This window comes from Caretta caretta, chromosome 7 (genome assembly GCF_965140235.1).
Source record: "Caretta caretta isolate rCarCar2 chromosome 7, rCarCar1.hap1, whole genome shotgun sequence".
In the NCBI taxonomy this organism is placed as follows: domain Eukaryota; kingdom Metazoa; phylum Chordata; order Testudines; family Cheloniidae; genus Caretta; species Caretta caretta.
Genome location: NC_134212.1, coordinates 52,567,749 through 52,590,200, shown reverse-complemented (window position 1 = coordinate 52,590,200; position 22,452 = coordinate 52,567,749). Strand labels below are relative to the sequence as shown.

The 22,452-nt window shown below is 47.9% G+C and overlaps 1 protein-coding gene across 1 annotated transcript in view; it reads left to right on the top strand.

Annotated features, from left to right (window-relative positions):
• Nucleotides 1–22,452, top strand: part of LOC125640693 (uncharacterized) — a 32,356-nt gene that overhangs the window by 4,973 nt on the left and 4,931 nt on the right. Inside the window, exons 2-3 of the mRNA XM_048859568.2 lie at nucleotides 2,720–2,777; nucleotides 3,471–3,597. Coding sequence (XP_048715525.1) covers nucleotides 2,736–2,777; nucleotides 3,471–3,597 — 169 coding nt within the window. The 5' untranslated portion in view covers nucleotides 2,720–2,735. The remainder of the gene's footprint in view (nucleotides 1–2,719; nucleotides 2,778–3,470; nucleotides 3,598–22,452) is intronic.

Here is a 22,452-nt window from a genome sequence, read left to right as displayed (position 1 = left end):
TGTTCACCCAATTAGAGCCCAACGTTACTGGGTGTCTCCTCAAGCTAAAACTGCTATAGAACGGGAGATCCAGGATATGCTACCGATGGGTGTAATCCGGCCCTCTGGCAGTGTGTGGGCATCTCCAGTGATTCTAGTTCCCAAACCAGATGGGGAGATACTTTTTTGCATGGACTACCGTAAGCTAAATGCTGTAACTTGCCCCAACAACTATCCAATACCACGCACAGATGAACTATTGGAGAAACTGGGACGGGCCCAGTTCATCTCTACCTTGGACTTAACCAAGGGGTACTGGCAGGTACCGCTAGATGAATCTGCCAAGGAAAGGTCAGCCTTCATCACACATGTCGGGCTGTATGAATTTAATGTGCTCGCTTTTGGGCTGCGGAATGCACCTGCCACCTTCCAAAAACTTGTAGACGGTCTCCTAGAAGGATTGGGAGAATATGCAGTTGCCTACCTTGATGATGTGGCCATATTTTCGGATTCCTGGGCAGAACACCTGGAACATCTACAAAAAGTCTTCGAGCGCATAAGGGAGGTAGGACTAACTGTTAAGGCTAAGAAGTGTCAAATAGGCCTAAACAGAGTGACTTACCTTGGACACCAGGTGGGTCAAGGAACTATCAACCCACTACAGGCCAAAGTGGATGCTATCCAAAAGTGGCCTGTCCCAAAGTCAAAGAAACAGGTCCAATCCTTCTTAGGCTTGGCCGGATATTACAAGCTTTTTGTACCGCAATACAGCCAAATCGCCACCCCACTGACAGACCTAACCAAAAAGAAATAGCCAAATGCAGTTCAGTAGACTGAAGAGTGTCAGAAGGCCTTTAACTAGCTTAAAGTGACACTCATGTCTGACCCTGTGCTAAGGGCCACAGACTTTGACAAACCATTCCTAGTAACCACAGATGCGTCCCAGCATGGTGTGGGAGCAGTTTTAATGCAGGAAGGACCGAATCAAGAATTCCGTCCTGTCGTGTTTCTCAGCAAGAAGCTGTCTGAGAGGGAAAGCCACTGGTCAATCAGTGAAAAGGAATATTAAGCCATTGTCTGCACTCTGGAAAAGCTACGCCTATACGTTTGGGGACGGTGTTTCCACCTGCAAACCGACCATGCTGTGCTATGGTGGTCCTTTCCCTATTCTTTCTCTAAATCACTTGGTGGTGGCAGCATACTTTTCAAGAACAAGGCAAAGTTTGTACCTTGGAAAAGTTTTTAACCTAAGCTGATAAAAATAAGCTTGGGGGTATTTCATGTGGGTCCCCACATCTGTACCCTAGAGTTCAGAGTGGGGAGGGAACCTTGAGAATCACCATCCTCTTTAAAGCAGAATAACAGGCTGAGCTGGTCCTGCAATAGCCCAGGGGAGATGAGAGAAAGAGGGAGCAGCTGCCTCTGCCCCAGAGAGAAGGCCAACAGACAGGTGCTGGGCATCTGCTGACAAAGCTGACCAGCACCTCATGATTGTCTCCCACTCTCAGATGGAATATAAAGGTGAGCTCAGCTCTGTGGAGAGGGGGGCAGCCAAGGGAGAGGATACGCTGTGATAATCAAAGTGGCTGGCCGATCAGCCAGCCCTGTGAAGACCCCTCCTCTCCTGGATCAGAAAGCTACGGGGGCCAGAGGGCCCCAGTCTAAGCCTCTGACCAGATTATTGTTGGTGTTTCTTTTTGTACACTTTTTTCCTTGGGGAAGACAATAAACAGCCATAACCTCGGTGTGAGTGACTGTCTATATCCAGTTGGTGACTAGAGCCACCAATGCAGAAGCAGCCACTTAGATATTTGAAGACTATTTCATCCCATTTCAGCTGTCTTTTCTCAAGACTAAACATGCCCAGTTAATTAACCTTTCCCCATAAGTCAGGTTTTCTAAAACTTTGAACATTTTTGTTGTTCTCCTTTGGACTCTCTCCAGTTTGTTCATAACATTTGTATGTGTGGCACCCATAATTGGACACAGTACTCTAGCTGAAGTCTCACCAGTGCTGAATGAACTGGGACATTACCTCTGGTGTCTTACACATGAGACTCCATCCAGTAGGCACACTACAGAATATTAGCCTTTTTTGCAACTTCATCACATTGACTCATTCAGTTTATGATCCATTATGACTTTCAAATCCTTTTCAGCAGGACTACTGTCTAGCCAGTTATTACTTGATTTTTCCTTCCTAAAAGTAGTACTTTGCGTGAGTCTTTACTGAAATTCGTGTTGTTAATTTTAAAAAAATTCAATAATTTGTAAAGGTCATTTTGAATTCTAATCCCATCCTCTGAATTGTTTGCAACCCCTCCCAGCTTGGTGTCATCCACAAATTTTATAATAAGACTCACCACTCCCTTATCTAAGTCTTCAATGAAAATACTGAATAGTTCCACACCCAGGACAGATGCCTGTGGGGGACCCCACTAGATATGAACTTCTAATTTGGCAGCAAACCATTGATAATAACTCGAGTACGGTCTTTCAACTAGTTTTGCACCCACCTTATAGTAATTTCACATTTCCCTCATTTTCTTCTAAGAATGTCACATGAGACTGTCAAAAGCCACTTGTGCATGGCAGAGTCTAGAACATCTGTCTACAAGGAGAGAGCCTGGGGGGGATGGAGGAGAACTTGATGTGAAATTAACTAAAGCTGGTTCTGGATCTCCCTAGTTGCCCTTCTTTGCCTGACAGGCTGCAGAGTAACATCTATGTTTTCCTCCAGATCGTCTCATCCTCCCATGGAACAGGGAAAAGAAATGGCTGCTGTCGAGCCAGTCCAGGTAGGGATTGTCAGGGAGATACTGGAGGAAGAGAGACAGTAAATATTTAGGAGGTGGGAAATTCTTGGGGGTTTGATGTAGAGGTTGCAGGGGCCAGGAAATTCCCCGGGTATAGAAAGGAATGGGGATAAGGTGTGACAAACCTGCTGGGACTAGTTTACCCTGGGCCTATATTCTAGAAACAGACCCATGGGGGCCAGGGGTGGAAATTATCTCTTTTGTGAAACAGGAAACAACCCCCTGGACAGGGCTGGGAAAACTTACCAGATTTCGAGTGCTGGAGCATGAACCTACCAGCCATAGGCTGTTAAGAGAGATGAAGTCAGCACCCACCAGTGAGGCTAAGGGGAGATGCCCCATCCCCCATATCCAGCTGCTGCCAATGGGGAGGATGTTGGGATTCTTACCATAGGGCTGTCCTTAGAGCCTCCAGCAGGATCCATCTCCTGATGCTATGGCTAGTAGGTATGTGATGAATGTGAAGATCCTACCCCCTCTGTGTGCTGGGAGGGATGAGGGGCTCTCTCTTTCTCTCCTCACTCTGATGCCTTCTGGCTTCTCTGAGCAGGTTGGGGTGGGGACTGTGGTGTCTGTACCACCCAGAGCTTCCATTTTCCTGGCCCTGCTCCCCCATAACTAGTAGGACTGCCTCTGGGGCAGCAGGTACTGAGTGGGGGGCTCTTGCTCTTTCAGGGGTCGGTGACATTCGAGGAGGTTGCTGTGTATTTCACCAAGGAGGAGTGGTCTCTGCTGGACCCTGCTCAGAGAGCCCTCCACAGAGACGTCATGCAGGAGAACTATGAGAACGTGACCTCACTGGGTAAGGATTCCTGTCCCCTCAGATATTAGAAGGGGAAATGAAGAGTTAAGGTTCACATCGTCCCCACAATGCAACCTCAACTCCGCCCTGTTTCAGCAACAGCCCGACATGCCAGTGACACACATGCTAATGCTCTGCCCTCCCCACTACAGAACACTTTGGGAACAGAGCACATGACAGGATAGCACAAAGTCTAACATCTTCTCTTTGCTAAGGGAAAACTTGGGTTTATTTCCATTGTAGCAGACAGAAGCTACCTACCCCAGGCTACAGTTAAACACTGAGCCTACTGCACACAAAGCATCTCAGACTAGCAAAAAGTTACCATCCCTTTGCCCTTGCACTCAGGATTCCTTCTGAGTCATTGTCTTCACTTATTCCTCACTAAGCCTGGGTGACAGTTAACATGTATGGTACCAGACTGCTGACAATCCCCATGGCAAGAACACAGTTTGTGTGCCTTTACTGACACAACCTACAATATTCAGCAAACTTGTCTGTCAAGATTCACATGCACCTCTCTTCATATCACAGTCACAGCTCTGCCAAGGGCTCCAGCTAATCCCTCATTTAATTACAGCTGCAGCTGACACAGTGCACACAGCTGGAGTACATACAGATAAATGCTGGTGTTCAACTCTCTGGAGCACAACACAAACAATGACGTTCTCTCAGTCCTTTCTCGTATCTATTGTAGATTAATGGACTTTAAGGACAGAGGGTCCTTATTAGGTTATATAGTCTGACCTCCTGTGTAACACAGACCATAGAATTTCATCCAGTTACTATGGTATTGAGCTGAATACCTTGTGTCTGACTAAATGATCTTCCTGAAAGGCAGCCAGTCTTGGCCTGAGGACTTCGAGACAGAGGGCCCTCTACTTCCCTTTGTAGTTTATTAAGATTTGTACCACCCTTCCTGAACTATTCTCAGTGGCTCTTGAAGCTCTAGGCTTAGGGGTAGGGGCAGAGTTAAAGTTGTGTTACAGGGGTGACGTACTTTAACTCTTCGTTTCCTGGTTTTCAGAGGTTTAAGTTTAGCCATCATCCACGTTCTGGGAGGGCATGAGACAGCACTGGACAACCTTAACTCTGCATTCGTGTAGTTTATGGGTTTTTAATTTTCTTGATTTATTTTAATGGACTTTTTTGCCACTATAACTGTGTCTACACAGAGCTTTTTTTTGCCATAGCTATGTTGGCTGGGGATGTGATTTTTCACTCCCATAACCAACAGAACCATGCTGGCAAATCTCTTACATGCAGACCAGGCCAAATTTGGCATGTGGATTTTAGCGCACTTTGAAATATTGTTCTTAACCCAGAAATGTTCGTATCAGGGCAGAACCCAAGAAAGATGCACAATACATGTTGTCTGCAAGATGTCTCTGGTAGGGCTCATACTCAAATGCATGGGTGTAGCTTATTTTCAGTGGCAACAGCATACTGCCTCTAGCCAAACAATTACTGTGACAGCTGATTGTTGGAAACACTCTGGCTCTTAAAGAGCTTTAGTCTTGGTGTCCATGTGCATTTCAGTCTCTTTAACTCTACAGTTTGGCTCTTGCTTATCTGAAATTCCAAACTCTAGTTATTAACCTTTTTCAGTACTGCTTGCGCAAAGAGGCAGTGCTAGCTGAGATAAAGACCAAGTGCCTGAGATCAGTTGGAGGACAATGAGAACCACAGTTTTAGCCCCAGGTTGGTGCAAGGAAATGTTATAAGAGCATGGTGAGTTTGTAAAAAGCTGCTTTTGGGGGTGGAGGAGTATCTCGGGAACCTCTTGATCAAATAACCCCACATTTGTTTGTGGTTGCTGCTGGAGCACAAGTACTGTTCTTGGAGCGCCAATGTTAGCTGCAATAGCAGACAGTGCTGCATGTTCATTCAGCAGACCTTGATGTTGTTCATAAGACCACAGGCTTGATTCAGTGGTGAAGGAGCTACAGGAACACTAACCTATGTAAGCCTGTAACAATGGTACTAGCTCAGTCAGTGGACCAGGACATTGCCCCCTAGGCTGGCCAAAGGTGCCCCTCCTATGACTTCTACTTTTATACATTGATAGAAACAAGTTGCGTATCACACTCCTGACGTGGTTAGTTATCAGTGCTACACCTGGTATCTGCTAGTTGGAACAAAACATCCCCATCCATTATCCTGTCATCCCATCCTTATCTTACAAGGGGTTGGTGTGTTCTTGCACCATCTCTCAAGAATGTGTTTATGTGGTTACTTGGGAACTCTGGGTGTTCTTGTACCATCCTCTCCAGTCAGGAATGTGCTTACTTGGTCAGCCAATACCTAGTGTGTTACTTTGCCAAGGCTAGGCCTGCTCTGGTTTCCCAGCCTTTGGTTCACTGTTTGTAATTGAGGTAGGCCTTGCTGGAGGATAACTAACTCTGCCCTTCTCCCTCATGATAAGCAACATAATTCTAGGCAATCGATGTAGGCGTGTGGAGTTTAGAGCAATTAGAATAGTAGATCTCTAAACAGAAAGAAATGTTGAACCTTAACTATAGCAGAGCTGGCACGTTACTATAATTACTTCCCAAGTGTGTTGAGCTTGTGACAGTCAGATGGGCCCATCTGTTGAAAGAGACAATACAAAGTTCCTGTTTAGGAATCCTTGGGAGGAGATCAGGCAGAGAGCAGTGGGAGAGGCGATGATAGGGAGCTGGTGCAGGGAGGGAGAGAGTAGTGGGAGGAAGGTAAGGGAGAATTAAGGAGGGTTGGGTGAGGAAGAGGGGAGATTGTGACTGGAGCTTCTGGGGAGTGGCCATGGAATGGGCTGGGGGAATGAGAGACTCGGAATGAGGAAAAGGGAGTGGAGCTGTGTTGCTGTTGGTTGGGCAGGATTGGGTAGGCAAGCCAGGTTATGGGGGACTGGGGGAACACTGCGGTAGTTGTAGGGGGAAGCGGTTGGGGAATGGTTGCTCTAGTGAGCGGGGAGAGTCTGGTGGGAGAGGGACGACGGGAAGGTTTCATTGAAAGATTTGGGGCAGTCCACTGAGATTGCTTTTGGCGCAGTCTCCAATGACCGATTGTGGTGCTTTGGAGTTCCACCCACATCAGGGATGAGTTGTCACTGCCTGCCCTGTAACCCTAGGTGTCTGCTGTGTTGCTTTGCCTCAGAGCCCTGGTACAAGCAGGATGCTTACAGTGCAACAGCTCACTCTGGCTTCCACCAGCCTGGGTTACTCCTTGCAATGTGACCCCAACACCACCACCCCCAGTCCTGAACATCTCCTTCACTGTCCCCCTGTAGACAGGTTTCAGAGGGGTAGCCATGTTATTCCTTGACTTTTAAGTCTGTTGTTGAGTGTCCAGGGAGATTGAAGTCCAAGAGATCCACTTCCTGGACACTACAGTGCAAATAAGCGATGGTCACATAAACACCACCCTATACCGAAACCTACTGACTGCTATACTTGCCTACATGCCTCCAGTTTTCATCCAGACCACATCACATGATCCATTGTCTACAGCCAAGCCCTAAGATACAACCGCATTTTCTACAATCCATCAGACAGAGACAAACACCTACAGGATCTCTGTCAAGTGTTCTTAAAACTACAATACCCATCTGGGGAAGTAAAAAAACAGATTGACAGAGCCAGAAGGGTACCCAGAAGTCACCTACTACAGGGCAGGCCCAACAAAGAAAGTAACAGAATGCCACTAGCAATCACCTACAGCCCCCAACTAGCGCAGACTCCAGCGCATCGTCAAGGATCTACAACCTATCCTGAAGGACGATCCCTCACTCTCACAGGCCTTGGGAGACAGGCCAGTCCTCGCTTACAGGCAGCCCCCATCCTGAAGCAAATACTCACCAGCAACTACACACCACACAACAAAAATACTAACCCAGGAGCCAATCTTTGCAACAAACCCCGTTGCCAACTCTGTCTGCATATCTATTCAAGGGACACCATCGTAGGACCTAACCACATCAGCCACACCCTCAGGGGCTAGTTCACCTGCACATCTACCAATGTGGTATATGCCCTCATGTGCCAGCAATGCCCCTCTTCCATGTACATTGGCCAAACCAGACAGTTTCTATGCAAAAGAATAAATGGATACAAATCAAACATCAAGAATTGTAACATTAAAAAACCAGTAGGAGAGCACTTCAATCTCCCTGGACATTCTATAACAGATTTAAAAGTGGCCATTCTTCAACAAAAAAACTTCAAAAACAGACTTCAACGGGAAACTGCAGAACTGGAATTAATTTGGAAACTTGACACCATCAAATTAGGCCTGAATAAAGACTGGGAGTGGCTGGGTCGCTACAAAAAGTAATTTCCCTCTGTTGATATTCACCCCTTCTTGTCAGCTGTTGGGAATAGGCCACTTCCACCTTGATTGAATTGGCCCCATTAACACTGACACCCCCCCCTCCACACACACACACACACACACACTTGGGTAAGGCAACTCCCATCTTTTCATGTGCTGTAATATATATACCTGCCTAATATATATACCACTTTTATTTCAGTCACAGCGCTGTGTTAGTTTATATTAAAAGTAAAGCAAGTTTATTAATCAAAAAGGCATAGATTTAAGTGATATCAAGTATAATAAAGATAGGGTGACAGGGAAACAAACGTAAATATACCCTCTTAAGACTAAAACCTGATCTAACAAACTAGAGTCATTTGGTCAAAAAGGAGTCTCTCAGCAAGTCTCTTCTCCAGCAAGGGCTGACCAACTCCTGTGGCTTTGATCCTTTACAGAGTTCAAAGTGCTTGGTTTCGATGTCTCTTTAACTAAAAGGATCACTCAGGGGTTCTCTGACCATCTCTTTATAATTCAGTAAAGCTTTTTGTATTCTTCTAAAATGTATGCCTGCATACCCCCTTTTCTCCTGCAGGGAAGAGATATGATGTGGTCTGGCGAAGATTTCATGCTGGTTCCTCCCTCCGGTGATATTGAGTGGTTATCTCCTCCCCTTAGTAGCCTGGTGGCTTTGTTTACCTTTTCTGTAAATGGATTTCTAGTGTCTCTCAAGTTACCTTGGAGACGCATGCAAGCAGGTGGAACCACATTCCTTTGTCTTGGGTCGGTACTTTAAGTGCTGCCTGGCACACAATTGAGAACATAATTCCATCACGTTTGTAATTTTGCATGTCACCCATGTGGTTAGATGTTGATAGATGTTTGGCCGTGTGTGTGTTCCCTCTGTGTGCCACCCCAGCCTTGCACAGACAGCTGGCACTGCAGACCTCGAGGGAACCACCCAATGACCACAAGATCTGTTAAGGGACGAAGGCATCAGGCCAGGTTTCTTGTCAACGAAGCACTGTAGTAGTATGCCGCAGACTCTACTGGACCACTAATCCATGAATGCCCATAACAATGGACCAGCTCAGTGAACGGCGGGACTTTCCGTTCCTCCCTAGGCCAGACAAAGATACTCCCTCTGAGATACATCTTTATACCACGATACAAGCAAGTAAGTACTGCCCCTCTGACATAGTTACTGTGGTTACTGCCCCCTGACGTGGCTAGTTATCACTTATTACCTCAGGGGTCTCAAACACGTGGCCTGCGTAGGGGACAATTTCCTGGTGCAAGTGCTAGAGGAGCCAACTAGGGGGGGAGCTTTTCTTGACCTGCTGCTCACAAACCGGGAAGAATTAGTAGGGGAAGCAAAAGTGGATGGGAATCTGGGAGGCAGTGACCATGAGTTGGTTGAGTTCAGGATCCTGACACAGGGAAGAAAGGTAAGCAGCAGGATACGGACCCTGGACTTCAGGAAAGCAGACTTCAACTCCCTCAGGGAACGGATGGGTAGGATCCCCTGGGGGACTAACATGAAGGGGAAAGGAGTCCAGGAGAGCTGGCTGTATTTCAAGGAATCCCTGTTGAGGTTACAGGGACAAACCATCCCGATGTGTCGAAAGAATAGTAAATATGGCAGGCGACCAGCCTGGCTTAACGGTGAAATCCTAGCGGATCTTAAGCATAAAAAAGAAGCTTACAGGAAGTGGAAGTTTGGACATATGACCAGGGAAGAGTATAAAAATATTGCTCGGGCATGTAGAAATGGAATTAGGAGGGCCAAATTGCACCTGGAGCTGCAGCTAGCGAGAGATGTTAAGAGTAACAAGAAGGGTTTCTTCAGGTATGTTGGCAACAAGAAGAAAGCCAAGGAAAGTGTGGGCCCTTACTGAATGAGGGAGGCAACCTAGTGACAGAGGATGTGGAAAAAGCTAATGTACTCAATGCTTTTTTTGCCTCTGTCTTCACGAACAAGGTCAGCACCCAGACTGCTGTGCTGGGCATCACAACATGGGGAATAGATGGCCAGCCCTCTGTGGAGAAAGAAGTGGTTAGGGACTGTTTAGAAAAGCTGGACGTGCACAAGTCCATGGGGCCGGACGAGTTGCATCCAAGAGTGCTAAAGGAACTGGCGGCTGTGATTGCAGAGCCATTGGCCATTATCTTTGAAAACTCGTGGCGAACAGGGGAAGTCCCGGATGACTGGAAAAAGGCTAATGTAGTGCCAATCTTTAAAAAAGAGAAGAAGGAGGATCCTGGGAACTACAGGCCAGTGAGCCTCACTTCAGTCCCCGGAAAAATCATCTGGAGGATGGTGTAGATTGCACTCTCAGCAAATTTGCGGATGATACTAAACTGGGAGGAGTGGTAGATACGCTGGAGGGCAGGGATAGGATACAGAGGGACCTAGACAAATTGGAGGATTGGGCCAAAAGAAATCTGATGAGGTTCAATAAGGATAAGTGCAGGGTCCTGCACTTAGGACGGAAGAACCCAATGCACGGCTACAGACTAGGGACCGAATGGCTAGGCAGCAGTTCTGCGGAAAAGGACCTAGGGGTGACAGTGGACGAGAAGCTGGATCTGAGTCAGCAGTGTGCCCTTGTTGCCAACAAGGCCAATGGCATTTTGGGCTGTATAAGTAGGGGCATAGCCAGCAGATCGAGGGACGTGATCGTTCCCCTCTATTCGACATTGGTGAGGCCTCATCTGGAGTACTGTGTCCAGTTTTGGGCCCCACACTACAAGAAGGATGTGGATAAATTGGAGAGAGTCCAGCGAAGGGCAACAAAAATGATTTGGGGTCTGGAACACATGACTTATGAGGAGAGGCTGAGGGAACTGGGATTGTTTAGTCTGCGGAAGAGAAGAATGAGGGGGGATTTGATAGCTGCTTTCAACTACCTGAGAGGTAGTTCCAGAGAGGATGGTTCTAGACTATTCTCAGTGGTGGAAGAGGACAGGACAAGGAGTAATGGTCTCAAGTTGCAGTGGGGGAGGTTTAGGTTGGATATTAGGAAAAACTTTGTCACTAGGAGGGTGGTGAAACACTGGAATGTGTTGCCTAGGGAGGTGGTGGAATCTCCTTCCTTAGAAGTTTTTAAGGTCAGGCTTGACAAAGCCCTGGCTGGGATGATTTAATTGGGGATGGGTCCTGCTTTTGAGCAGGGGGTTGGACTAGATGATCTCCTGAGGTCCCTTCCAACCCTGATATTCTATGATTCTAGATGGCCTCTGCAGTGTGTATAGGAGAGACTAGGGTTACACTTCTCTGAGCAAAGCTTATGCTCCACCATGTCTTCCAGAGAAGTTTGCAGCTCCATCAAATGCACAAGCAGCCATTTGTTTGTGGTCCAAATTGACAAGCATGTAACTCTTCTAAGATTGGTTGCATCTGTGACAATCCGCATCTGTCTTCTATAACTTGAACATCTAGAAATGCATGTACTGGCCTACCACTGACATCAAGATAATGTACACAATGACTTAATACTGGATGACCATTTGCATTGGTACATTCATCAGCCATATATGCACGTTTTTTGAATATGGTGAGAGAGATCTTCACTTTTTCAACTGTTGAGTCTTTCACTGTTGCACCACATGCGTCTAGCCAGTCAGTTGAGTTTCTTGCGGAAAGATAGTGAGCATTTGCTGGTCTTGTTCGGAACCAGTGTTCAACTTCAGGATGAACAAGTGACAATGCACTTAACATTGGCCTCCAGTTTGTAATGTGTGGTATCTCTTGCCTAAATAGAAAGTATTAGCATTCTTAACAGCCTCATGAACACTCACCGGTGTTGTCTTTGGTCAATGGAGACTCAAAGTTCAGAGGTGCTTTCACATGAGTGCACTGCCCAGGTGGGGGGCAAGAAGGCACCTTGCTCCTTCCTCCAGCTGCTCACTGTTCACTCTGTCCACTGTTGTTCATTGTGCCACCATTCACTTCATCGCTTTTGTTACCAATGGCCATGTGCCATCACCTTCTGCTGCCAACTGCCACTGTGACCTCTGCGAGTTGGTCTCTTGAGGTTCCACCCAGCTCTCAGTGATTTCAGCTGAGCTCTCAGTGCGGGAACCTCGCTGCTAGTGCAGACTGGGCCGTCTCTTCCACAGAAACACTGTCCCACAGCGGGTCTAAGCACTTAGACCTGATTATCAGTGATTTCAGCTGTAGTAAGAAGAAGAGGAGGACTTGTGGCACCTTAGAGACTAACAAATTTATTTGAGCATAAGCTTTCATGAGCTACAGCTCACTACAAAGGATGCATCCGATGAAGTGAGCTGTAGCTCACAAAAGCTTATACCACAAGTCCTCCTTTTCTTTTTGCGGATACAGACTAACACGGCTGCTACTCTGAAACCTGTCATTCAGCTGTAATGGTCACTTAACAGAACAAAGACTATCTATGGAGCCTAATCAGCTCTGTCTTTAAACAGTGGAGAGGGGCAGGTCAAATAGTACTTGTGACTCAGGCAGACCATCAAGCAAAACACCTGTCCCCACTCTCTCTGGATGCCCTCAATCAGGAGAGGCTAAGCACAGTTCTACTGCCCTTTACTCATACAATAAGAATAACAACATTTCTTTACCCCCTGCATTCAAGTGATTTGTAACCTAACCCCAGCCAAAATCTATCACTTGGGCAACACAGCTCTATTTGCTGGATACCTAGGTAGATTAGGTGTGAATGTAAATACAGTCTGGTCCTGAAGCCTTTCCCCCCAGCTCATCACTAGCTGTCAGGGACAGTGCATTTAGACTTTGCTTACAAATCATAATTTGAAATTATTAGGTTGGCCAACATCACCAAAATGAATGCACTGATATGGTCATAAAAACACCAGCTGCATAAGGAAGCTAGTCTATGTTTATACTTTTCAAATCTATTGTACTTTTTCAGATACACTTATTTTACCATTCACTGTATATTGTGACAAAGCTCTGTCCTTGCCTCTGTGGGTCCCGTGTTTCCTGGCGGATTTCACTAGCCTCAGAAGCTCACTGTGACCCCCCACATAACCCTTCTTTCTCTAGAGACAAGGGTCACAGTCTACTGAGCCATTATCATAAGCCAGCAAGGGAGGTGAGGAGAAGTTATCCTTCCTTGCACAGACTCTGTTGTCTCCCAGTCTCAGTGATTAATCAGGGGGCAAAGGTTGGGGGGGGGAGCCCAGGCCTAGCCTCTACTCCGGGCTCCAGCCCAGGGACCCTAATAGTATCAGCTATGGTAGCTGACCTTTTAGAAACATGACATGTACAATTCCCTGGGCTACTTCCCCCACAGCAGCCCTCACTTCCTCAAGCTCCACTTCACGCTTACCTCAGGGCCTCCTTCCTTGTGCCTGATATGGTGTGTACTACACAGCCTCTCCAACAGCACAACTTCCTTCCACAGCTCCTGACATGCACACCCATCTGACTCACTGGGAGGCTTTTAACTAATTTCAGCCAGCCCCTGATTGGCTTCAGGTGTCCCAATCAACCTAGCATTCTCCCTGCCTTCTGGAAAGTTCTTAATTGGCCCCAGGTGTCTTAATTGACCTGGAGCAGCTTCCATTTCACTTAACCTGGTACCAGGGATTTGTTTAGCCTGGAGCTAATATATCTATCTCCCACTACTTTTCTATAGCCATCTGGCCTTGCCCCGTCACAATATGCTTTTAAAGTGTGTATTAATGTTTCAATTTCAATTCAGATTTCCAAGCAAGCACTAAAGTGGCAACACTGCATGTAACTAGTTCATAAAACTGGGGGGGGGAGGGTGTTGGGGAAATTCACGGTGGGTAAACACCCCCAAAGGGGGGGGTGTAGGGAAATCCCTACAACACAATGCACCATGAAAACATGATGCATTCACCCGAAAAATCGGAGAGGAAAAAGTTCAGCAGCTTAAAGCAGCATTTGCCAAGCAAAGAAATTTCTTTTCAGAGATTAACAAGTCTAGCAAAGATTCAGTAAGAGCAAATTTTGTGATAAGCGAAATGATAGCTAATTCATTATGACTTTTTACAGAAGGCCCATTCATAAAAGAATGTCTTTTGAGGGCCAGCGAAATTTTATGTCCTGATAGGAAGAAAGTTTTTGAAGGCATAAGCATGTCTGCCAATACAGTTGCCTTCAGGATAATGGATTTGGCCGGTAATGTGCAAAAACAATTGATTCAAATGGCAAAAGTCTTCGAAGCATTTTCAAAAAGAAAAGGAGTACTTGTGGCACCTTAGAGACTAACCAATTTATTTGAGCATGAGCTTTCGTGAGCTACAGCTCACTTCATCAGATGTTTACCGTGGAAACTGCCTTTTCAGTTGCTCTTGATAAGAGTACAGATGTATCAGATACTACACTGTGTGCAGTGTTCATAAGAGGTGTGGATTGTAATTTGAATATAACTGAAGAATTGCTAGACTTAATGCCACTGAAGGGTACCACAGTGGGACGGGACATATTTAAAGTCTGGAAGAGTGCATTGAAAAAGCTGAGTTGCCATGGAACAAACTTGTATCTTTGGCTTTGGACGGTGCGCCATCAATGTGCTCTGAAAACATTGATGTGGTTGGATTATTGAAGACCAAACTGAACAGCCTCAAAATACCAAGAATTGGCTTCACCAGTATACATTGCATTTTGCACCAAAAAGCCCTGTGTAGTAAAAGTCAACAAATGGAGTTATGGATGTAGTTGTTAAAACCATTAATTTTATACGTGCACGAGGGCTGAATCACAGTTTTCTAGCAAGTAGGGACAGTGAATATGGGGAACTTCTGTATCACACTCAAGTTAGATGGGCTGAGTCGTGGAAATGTTTTGAAGTGTTTTTTTGGACTTAGAGAAGAGATCGATTCCTTCATAAAAATGAAAAACAAGGAGGTTCCTCAGCCTGCTGATTCCACTTTTATCTGCAACCTTGCTTTTCTAACAGATGTATCTGATCACCTGAATGCACTGAACTTGAAGCTTCAGGGTAGAAAACAGGTTATAACACAGATGTACAACAGTGTTACGACATTCAAAGTCAAGCTTACTTTATGCGGGAAACAGCTGACTGCTGGCAGTTTGATCCATTTCTCAACTCTGAATTCCTTAGGAAAAGTTGAATCCAAATCCTTGAAAGAATATACAGATATCCTTTCTAACTTACACAAACAGTTTGATGTGCGGTTTAAAGATTTCAACTTTTGTCCACAGCAAATGGTGTGGAAAATTGTCAATGTTGCAGAGGAAATACAGATGGAGTTACTGGAGCTTCAGTGTGATAAAGCATTTTGAAGCAGAAGTGTACAGATGTTGGAATTCCAGAATTCTACCAGTTTCTTTCACAAGAAAGATTTTCCATGTTATTCTCTGCTTCCGCAAGGGTAATGGCAATGTTTGGAAGTACATATATATATGAACAGTTTTGTTTCCTCTTCCATGAAGATTAAGGTCAAGGCTCACTGATGAACATTTGAAAGCAACACTGAGATTGGTTTCATCTCAGGATATCAAACTGAATATTGATGCTCTGGTTGATGCAAAACGCTGCCAACTAAGTGGCCAAAAATGAAATGATTGTCAAAATTGGCACTGACTTTTTGCATTACAGTTTTTAAAAAGTTAATACATTAACTTTTAATAGCATACTATATTACTCTTCATTTTTGACTATACTTTTGTATCATTGTATGAAAAGGTTTCAGTGATGCGGCCCTCGGGCCAGTGTACGAGTCCTCATGTGACCCTCATGGTGATTTGAGTTTGAGATCCCTGTATTACCTTATACATGTTGCTTTGATCAAAACATCTCTATTACGTACTGTCATCCTGACCTTATCTTTCAGGAGGGGTCAGTGTGTTCCTGTTATCCTTGGGGAATGTTTTTGTACCATCCTTGATATCGGGATGTTCTGGTACCACTTGATATCAGGATGGGTTTTCATGAGTACTCTGTGCTTAGCACTTCTTAGGAATGTGTATCTCTGCAATATCAGCCCTGTTCTTGCCAGATTCTGTGAGCAGGTCCTGCCTTATACCAGGCCTCTGATACAAGGGCTTATGTCTCAGGCTCTCTTCCTACTACAACCCATACACGCGCCCACACAATTGTATTAATGATCAGTGAGTTCTGAGTTTGAGTGCTTGCTCATGTCCATTCAGCTTAGGTGCGTGTCCTCCCCACATGCACTGGTGCCAGAAGTTTTTCCCTCAGCAGTATCCATAGGGGATCAGCGCTGGCACCCCCTGGAGTGGCGCGCACATGCCGCAGTATATATGGCACCGCTAGCTCCCCCCACCCTCAGTTCCTTCTTGCTGCCAATGACAGTGCTGGAACTGTTGCTGCTTTAGCTACTGCTGTTGCTGCTTGTTCATACAAACTAGTTAATTCGTGTATTCTAGTGTATATAGTTTTCTGTTAGTGTTTGTAAATCCCTTAGCTATAGTTAGGGACTTCGTAGGTCCCGAACGGGACTTTGCCTCGGGACGGGGCATGCCCCAGGCTTTAAGCCCTGTGATTGCTGCAAGAGGCCCATGCCCATTAGTGATCCACACAGCAGTTGTCTGAGTTGCTTGGGCAAAGGGCACATTAGTGAAAAGTGCAAAATGTGCAAGGCCTTCAAACCAAGGACTAAGAAGGAGCGCAATATTCATTTAAGAGTGCTCCTCAGCCGGGTCGGAGCGTTGCTCTGGTGCTGGGCACCGAGCACCATGATCTCAGTATGCAGGTCCCCACAGGGACCGTCCACTGGTTGGCACCAGTCCCCATCTGAGGCTCTGACCAAGAAGCCCAAGAAGACAGTGCTAGGTAGGTCTCCAACCTCCCACAAGGGGAAGGATAAGACTGGGTGTGAGTAAGATCCCATGCCTGGCAACTCTTCGCCCCCATCGGGATCTCAGGCACAAGCTCTGGTGGAGCGGTGGAGCCCAGCCTGCTCCCTGCCAGCTACCCTGGATAGCAACAGAGGCTTCCGTCAGGTCCAGGTACCGTCCATGCAAGAAGCCCTGTAGGCAGCAAAGGAGATCACGTCCCTCCTGGTGCCGCCCACACTGGATCCTGCTGTTCCCCAGTCACAGGGTAAACTCGCGTTCAGACTGCTTCAGTCCCCACCTTAGCCGCACCATTCCCTCTTGTGGGGGATGTCCCGCCAGTGCTCGCCCTCCCGTAGCCGCCACGCCTCTGACCGCAAAAGGCAGACGCGGTGCAGCCACATTTGGTCCCCAGACCTTGTGCATGAGCAGAGAGGCTCAAGAGGCAGCTCGCTGGCTATCTCTTCTCTCCTTTCCTCCCCCCCCCCCCCCCCAGCAGGAGTACTGGTCCCAGCACCCGGTATCTCCGAGGCCATGGTTCCGCTCCAGGGACCCGTTGAGAGATCGACATTACCATTCCTCGGACCATCATTGATTCCCTAGAAGGTCATCACTGTGTGCGGGCACTTCCCGGCACCAGGCCCATTGTGACTCCAGGTCCCACTCCTCATCCCGGTAAGATTAGTCAATTGCAAGACATAGATCACTGGCTCCAAGCTGGTGCAGATGCATCAAGCACCACCAGTCCCTAAGACCCTGCTCCAAATCAAACTCTAGGAGGAATGACTGGCACCAGTCAGGACAGAGCCACCGTTCCACTCTGTCCTGGGAGCAACCGCTCAGGATCCAGCCCTGGTTCAGAGCGAGGTTCCCTGACGGCAGGACAAGCTCCAGGACAAGCTACGCTGTCGGCACTGAAATCAGCCCCATGGCCTCAGGCACAGTGGCCGGCGCCGTGGTACCCATGGAACCTTTGGGAGTTCACCCAGCCCTTCAAGGCCACCCGGTCAGTGTCTGGAACCTCAGAGAGACCAGCTGTCCTGTCTTCCACCTGTGCACAAAGACTCGCGCGCAAGGACCCCGTAGGTCCAAGAGGGAGTAAGCCGCTGGGCCACCAATGGTTATGGAGAACCCTACAGCACCAGCATCTTCCTTTTTATTGCCAGACAAGGCTATAACGGAGCCCCCTCCCCCAGTTCCTCTAGATGATGTTAAAGCGCACCAGGAACTACTGAAGAGGGTCACTGCCAACCTGGATCTTCAGGTAGAGGAGCCTTCAGACTCTCTTTGATGTGCTCTGCTCCACAGCACTGGGCAGGGTGACTTTGCCCCTTCATGAAGAGGTCTCTAAAATCACTGATGCCCTGTGGTAAACTTCCTCCTCCCTGCCACCCATCTCCAATGGGGTGGAGCACAAGTACTTTGTGCCATCCAAAGGCCACAAGTACCTGTACACCCACCCTACTCCTGACTCCCTAGTGATTAGAAGCAGCTAACCACAGGGAGCCACAGGGTGAACCCCGGGTCTACCCCTAAGAACAAAGACTCCCAATAGACTAGACTTGTTTGGGTGTAAGGTTTATTTGTTCTATAGTCTCCAGTTGAGGGTGGCCAACCATCAAGCCCTCCTGAGATGCTGTGACTTTAACATGTGGCAAGCCATGGCCAAGTTCGAGGGCTCTCTTCCTGAGGCTTCTAGGAAGGAGTTCAGAGCAATTATGGAGGAGGGCATAATTGTGGCCAGGGCGACACTCCAGGTGGCATTGGATGTGGCGGACACTGCTGTCCAAACCACGGCCATCGCCATGCACCAGGCATCTTGGCTGCTCCTTTCTGGTTTGTCCATGGAGGCTCAGCAGTCGATGCAGGACCTTCCCTTTGATGGGCAAGCCCTGTTTGCAGAACAGATGGACAATAAGCTCCATGGCCTAAAGGACTCCCGTACAACACTTAAAATGCTGGGCCTGTATGTTCCCAGCCCTGCCCACAAGCAGTTCAAGCCACAGCAGCCTCTGGGCCAGGGGAGCCACCCTCGCCAGGAGCCTCCCCATAAGAAATCCAGAGGCTACCAGTGGCGTACTAGCCAACAGCCTTCACAGGCTTCTCAATCAATCTTGACCCACAATAAGCAGGCGGGCAAGCGCTCGTTTTGAGAGTATGCCCAAAGGCAACATACGGGACTGTTCCCAGAATCCTCCCTCCCCTATTTTAACCAACCGGCTTTCTCCTTTGCTCCCTGCATGGGCATCTATAACATCAGACCAATGGGTCCTCAATACGGTGGTGTGGGGTTACACTCTTCAGTTGTTTTCTACCCCTCCTTCCCACCCCACCTCCCCGTCCCTCTTCAGGTACCCTTCTCACGAGGGGTTACTGCAGCTAGGTGCAGTGGAGGTCGTTCCTCCGGAGTACAAGGGGTTCTAGTCACATTACTTTTTAATCCCAAAGGCCAAGGGCAGTCTGCGGCATATCCTGGACCTGCGAGACTTGAACCGCTTCCTAATGAAGCTGAGGTTCCATATGGTCTCCCTGGCATCCGTCATCCCCTCCCTGGATCCAGGAGACTGGTATGCTGCCCTCGATCTGAAAAGTGCATACTTCCACATCGCCATTTTCGAGGGACACAGACACTTCCTCTGGTTTATGGTAGGTCCCAACCGCTATCAGTTCGTGGTACTCCCATTTGGGAGGTATTTACCCAAGTGCATGTCGGTAGTGGCAGCTTACCTCAGATGTTGGGGTGTCCAGCTCTACCCTTCCATCGATGACTGGCTGGTCCAAGGCAGCTCCAGGTCCAAAGGCATGTCACGATGCTATTAGCCACTTGTCATCGCCTCGGCCTGTTGTAGATTTTTTTTTTTTTTTGTCATTTACCATTAGTTCTGGTACAGAGGATAGAGTTCATCGGAGCAGTCCTCAACTCATCCTCTGCCATAGTGTTCCTGCCATTGGAGAGATTCAGGGCATTGCCGGACCTCATCATGGAAGTCTCTGCATTTCCCCTGACTACAGCCAGGGTTTGCCTGCACCTCCTAGGTCACATGGCAGCATGCACATATGTGGTGTGCCACGCCAAGCTCCGGATGTGACCCCTGCAGCAGTGGCTGGTGATGGTCTTCTCCTAGTCCAGGGACCACCTGGAAAAGGTAGTTACCATCCCTGCGACGATACTTACCTCACTGTGATGGTGGACTGATCCCAGGTAAGTCCTAGAAGAAGTTCCCTTTGTCAGCACTCCTCATTAGCTGAGTTGATTTCAGATGCCTCGGATGGGGGGGTGCACCTCTGCACCCTCCAGACCCAAAGTATGTGGTCCCCAGAGGAGTCGACGCTACACATCAATGTCAAAAAGCTCAGAGCGGTGCGTGGTCCTCCTACCTCACTTGTCGGGCAGAGTGATTAGTCTTGACGGACGACACAACCTTGATGTTCTACATCAACAGGCAAGGCGGTGTGCGATCCTTGGCCCTCTGCCAAGAGGCACTCCATCTCTGGGACTTCTGCATTGACCACGGAATCCATCTAGAAGCGTGTCACCTTCTGGGGGCCAGGAACACGCTAGCAGATCACCTAAGCAGGGACTTCTCCTCTCACCACAAGTGGTTGCTCCACCCGGAGGTAGCTGGCATGATCTTCCAGAGGTGGGGAACTCCCCAAGTGTATTCGTTTGCCACCAGGCAGAACAGGAGGTTTCACAAGTTTTGCTCCAGACAGGGTCTGGGCAAGGGCTTCCTCTCCGATGCCTTCCTCCTGGCATGGGCAGGAAGCCTGATGTACGCATTCCCTCCAATTCCACTCATCAAAGTCCTAGCAAAAATCAAGAGAGACAAGGCTCAGGTTATCATGCTTGCCCCAGTGTGGCCTCGCCAGCACCGGTTTGGGACGCTATCAAGTTTCCCAGCAATCCGTCCCCGGCCCCAGAAGGTCCTCCTCAAGAGTAGAAAGCCTTCGACTAGGCAGACCTACCTGGCAAAGTGGACCAGGTTCTCCCGCTGGGCGGCTGAACGGGGCATCTCCCCTTTGCATTCTTCGGTGCAGTTGATCTTAGACTACCTGCTTCATTTGAGAAACCAGAGACTGGTGCACTCCTCTATCAAGGTGTACGTGGCGGCCTTTTCCACCTTTTATCCACCAATCCAGTGGCAGATGGTGTACTTCCATGACGTGACAGTCAGGTTCCTTAGAGGCCCCGAGAGACTTTTTCCTCAAGTTTGGTCCCCGGCCCCTCAGTGGGTTCTCAACTTGGTTCTGTCCTCGCTCACAGGTCCGCCCTTTGAGCCTTTGGCTTCGTGCTTCCTGTCTCACCTGCCATGGAAGGTAGCTTTCCTGGTGGCAGTGACATCGGTGAGGCAAGTCTCCGAGCCCTGACCTCAACAGCCATACACGGTCTTCGATAAGGACAAGGTTCAGCTCCAGCCCCACCTGGCCTTCCTTCCCAAGGTGGTGTCTACTTTCCACATGGGCCAGGATATCTTCCTTCCAGTTTTCTGCCCTAAGCTCCATGAGACTAGTGAAGAGCGGTGCCTTCATGCTCTGGACGTAAGAAGGGCCCTGGATTTCTACCTAGATCGGACAAAGCCTTTCCATAAATTGACTCAGCTTTTAATCTCTGCAGCTGATTGGATGAAGGGCCTCCTGGTGTTCACGCAGAGGATTTCTAACTGGATCACCTCTTGCATTTGGACCTGCTACAAGTTAGCGGGAGTCCCTCCACCGCCGATTGTCAGAGAGCAGGCATCTTCAGCAGCCTTCCTGGCACACTTCCCGATCTAGGACATCTGTGGAGCCACGACGTGGTCCTCCAGGCACATGTTCACGGCCCACTACGCTATCACTCAGCAGGTCAGGGACGACACTGGGTTTGGCAGAGCTGTGTTGCAATCTACACATCTGTGAACTCCTACCCACCTCTGAAGGGTACTGCTGGGAGTCACCTAAGTTGAATGGTCGTGAGCAAGCACTCAAAGAAGACGGATACCTTTCTGTAACTGGTGTTCTTCGAGATGTGTTGCTCATGTCCATTCCACAACCTGCTGGAAACTCCAACAGTGGAGAAAGAGGGCAAGAAGGAACTGAGGATGGGGGAAGCCAGCAGCGCCGGAGCCAGTCCCCTATGGATACCACTGAGGAAAAAACTTCCAGCACCGGTGCATGTGGTGAGCACACACACCTAAGTTGAATGGACATGAGCAACACATCTTGAAGAATACCAGTTACGGAAAAAGGTAACTGTCTTTCTTTCAGGGATACATTATATGACCCCCATTGGGTAAATATCACACCAACAGTGTGCCAGATGACACTGTGATGTTTTTAAGGTCACAGCTCTCCCTAGGCGAAGCTCAAAACCAGCACTCTAGCCTCATCCTCCTTGACCTGTCATCTGCATTTGACACCACTGACCTTTGAAACCTTGTCTTCCCTTGTTGTCACCTGATTCCCTTCCTACCTCTCTAATCACCCTTCAGCATGCTCTAGGAGGATCCTCCTCACCCCCACTCATATGCATTCAGAATGGTGCTGGAGAAGAAATGTCCATAAAGCTACCTCATTATCTTCAAACATGAATTGTGAGGAAAGATTGAAAGAACTGGACATGTTTAGTTTTGAGAAAAGAAGACAGAGAGGATCTGATAACAGTCTTCAAAGATGTTAAGGGCTGTTACAAAGAGGATGGTGGTCAGTTGTTCTCTATGCCCACTGAAGGTAGAACAATAGGACAGTTTACTATGCAGCAAGGGAGATTTAGGGGAAAAAAATCCAATCTGGGAAGG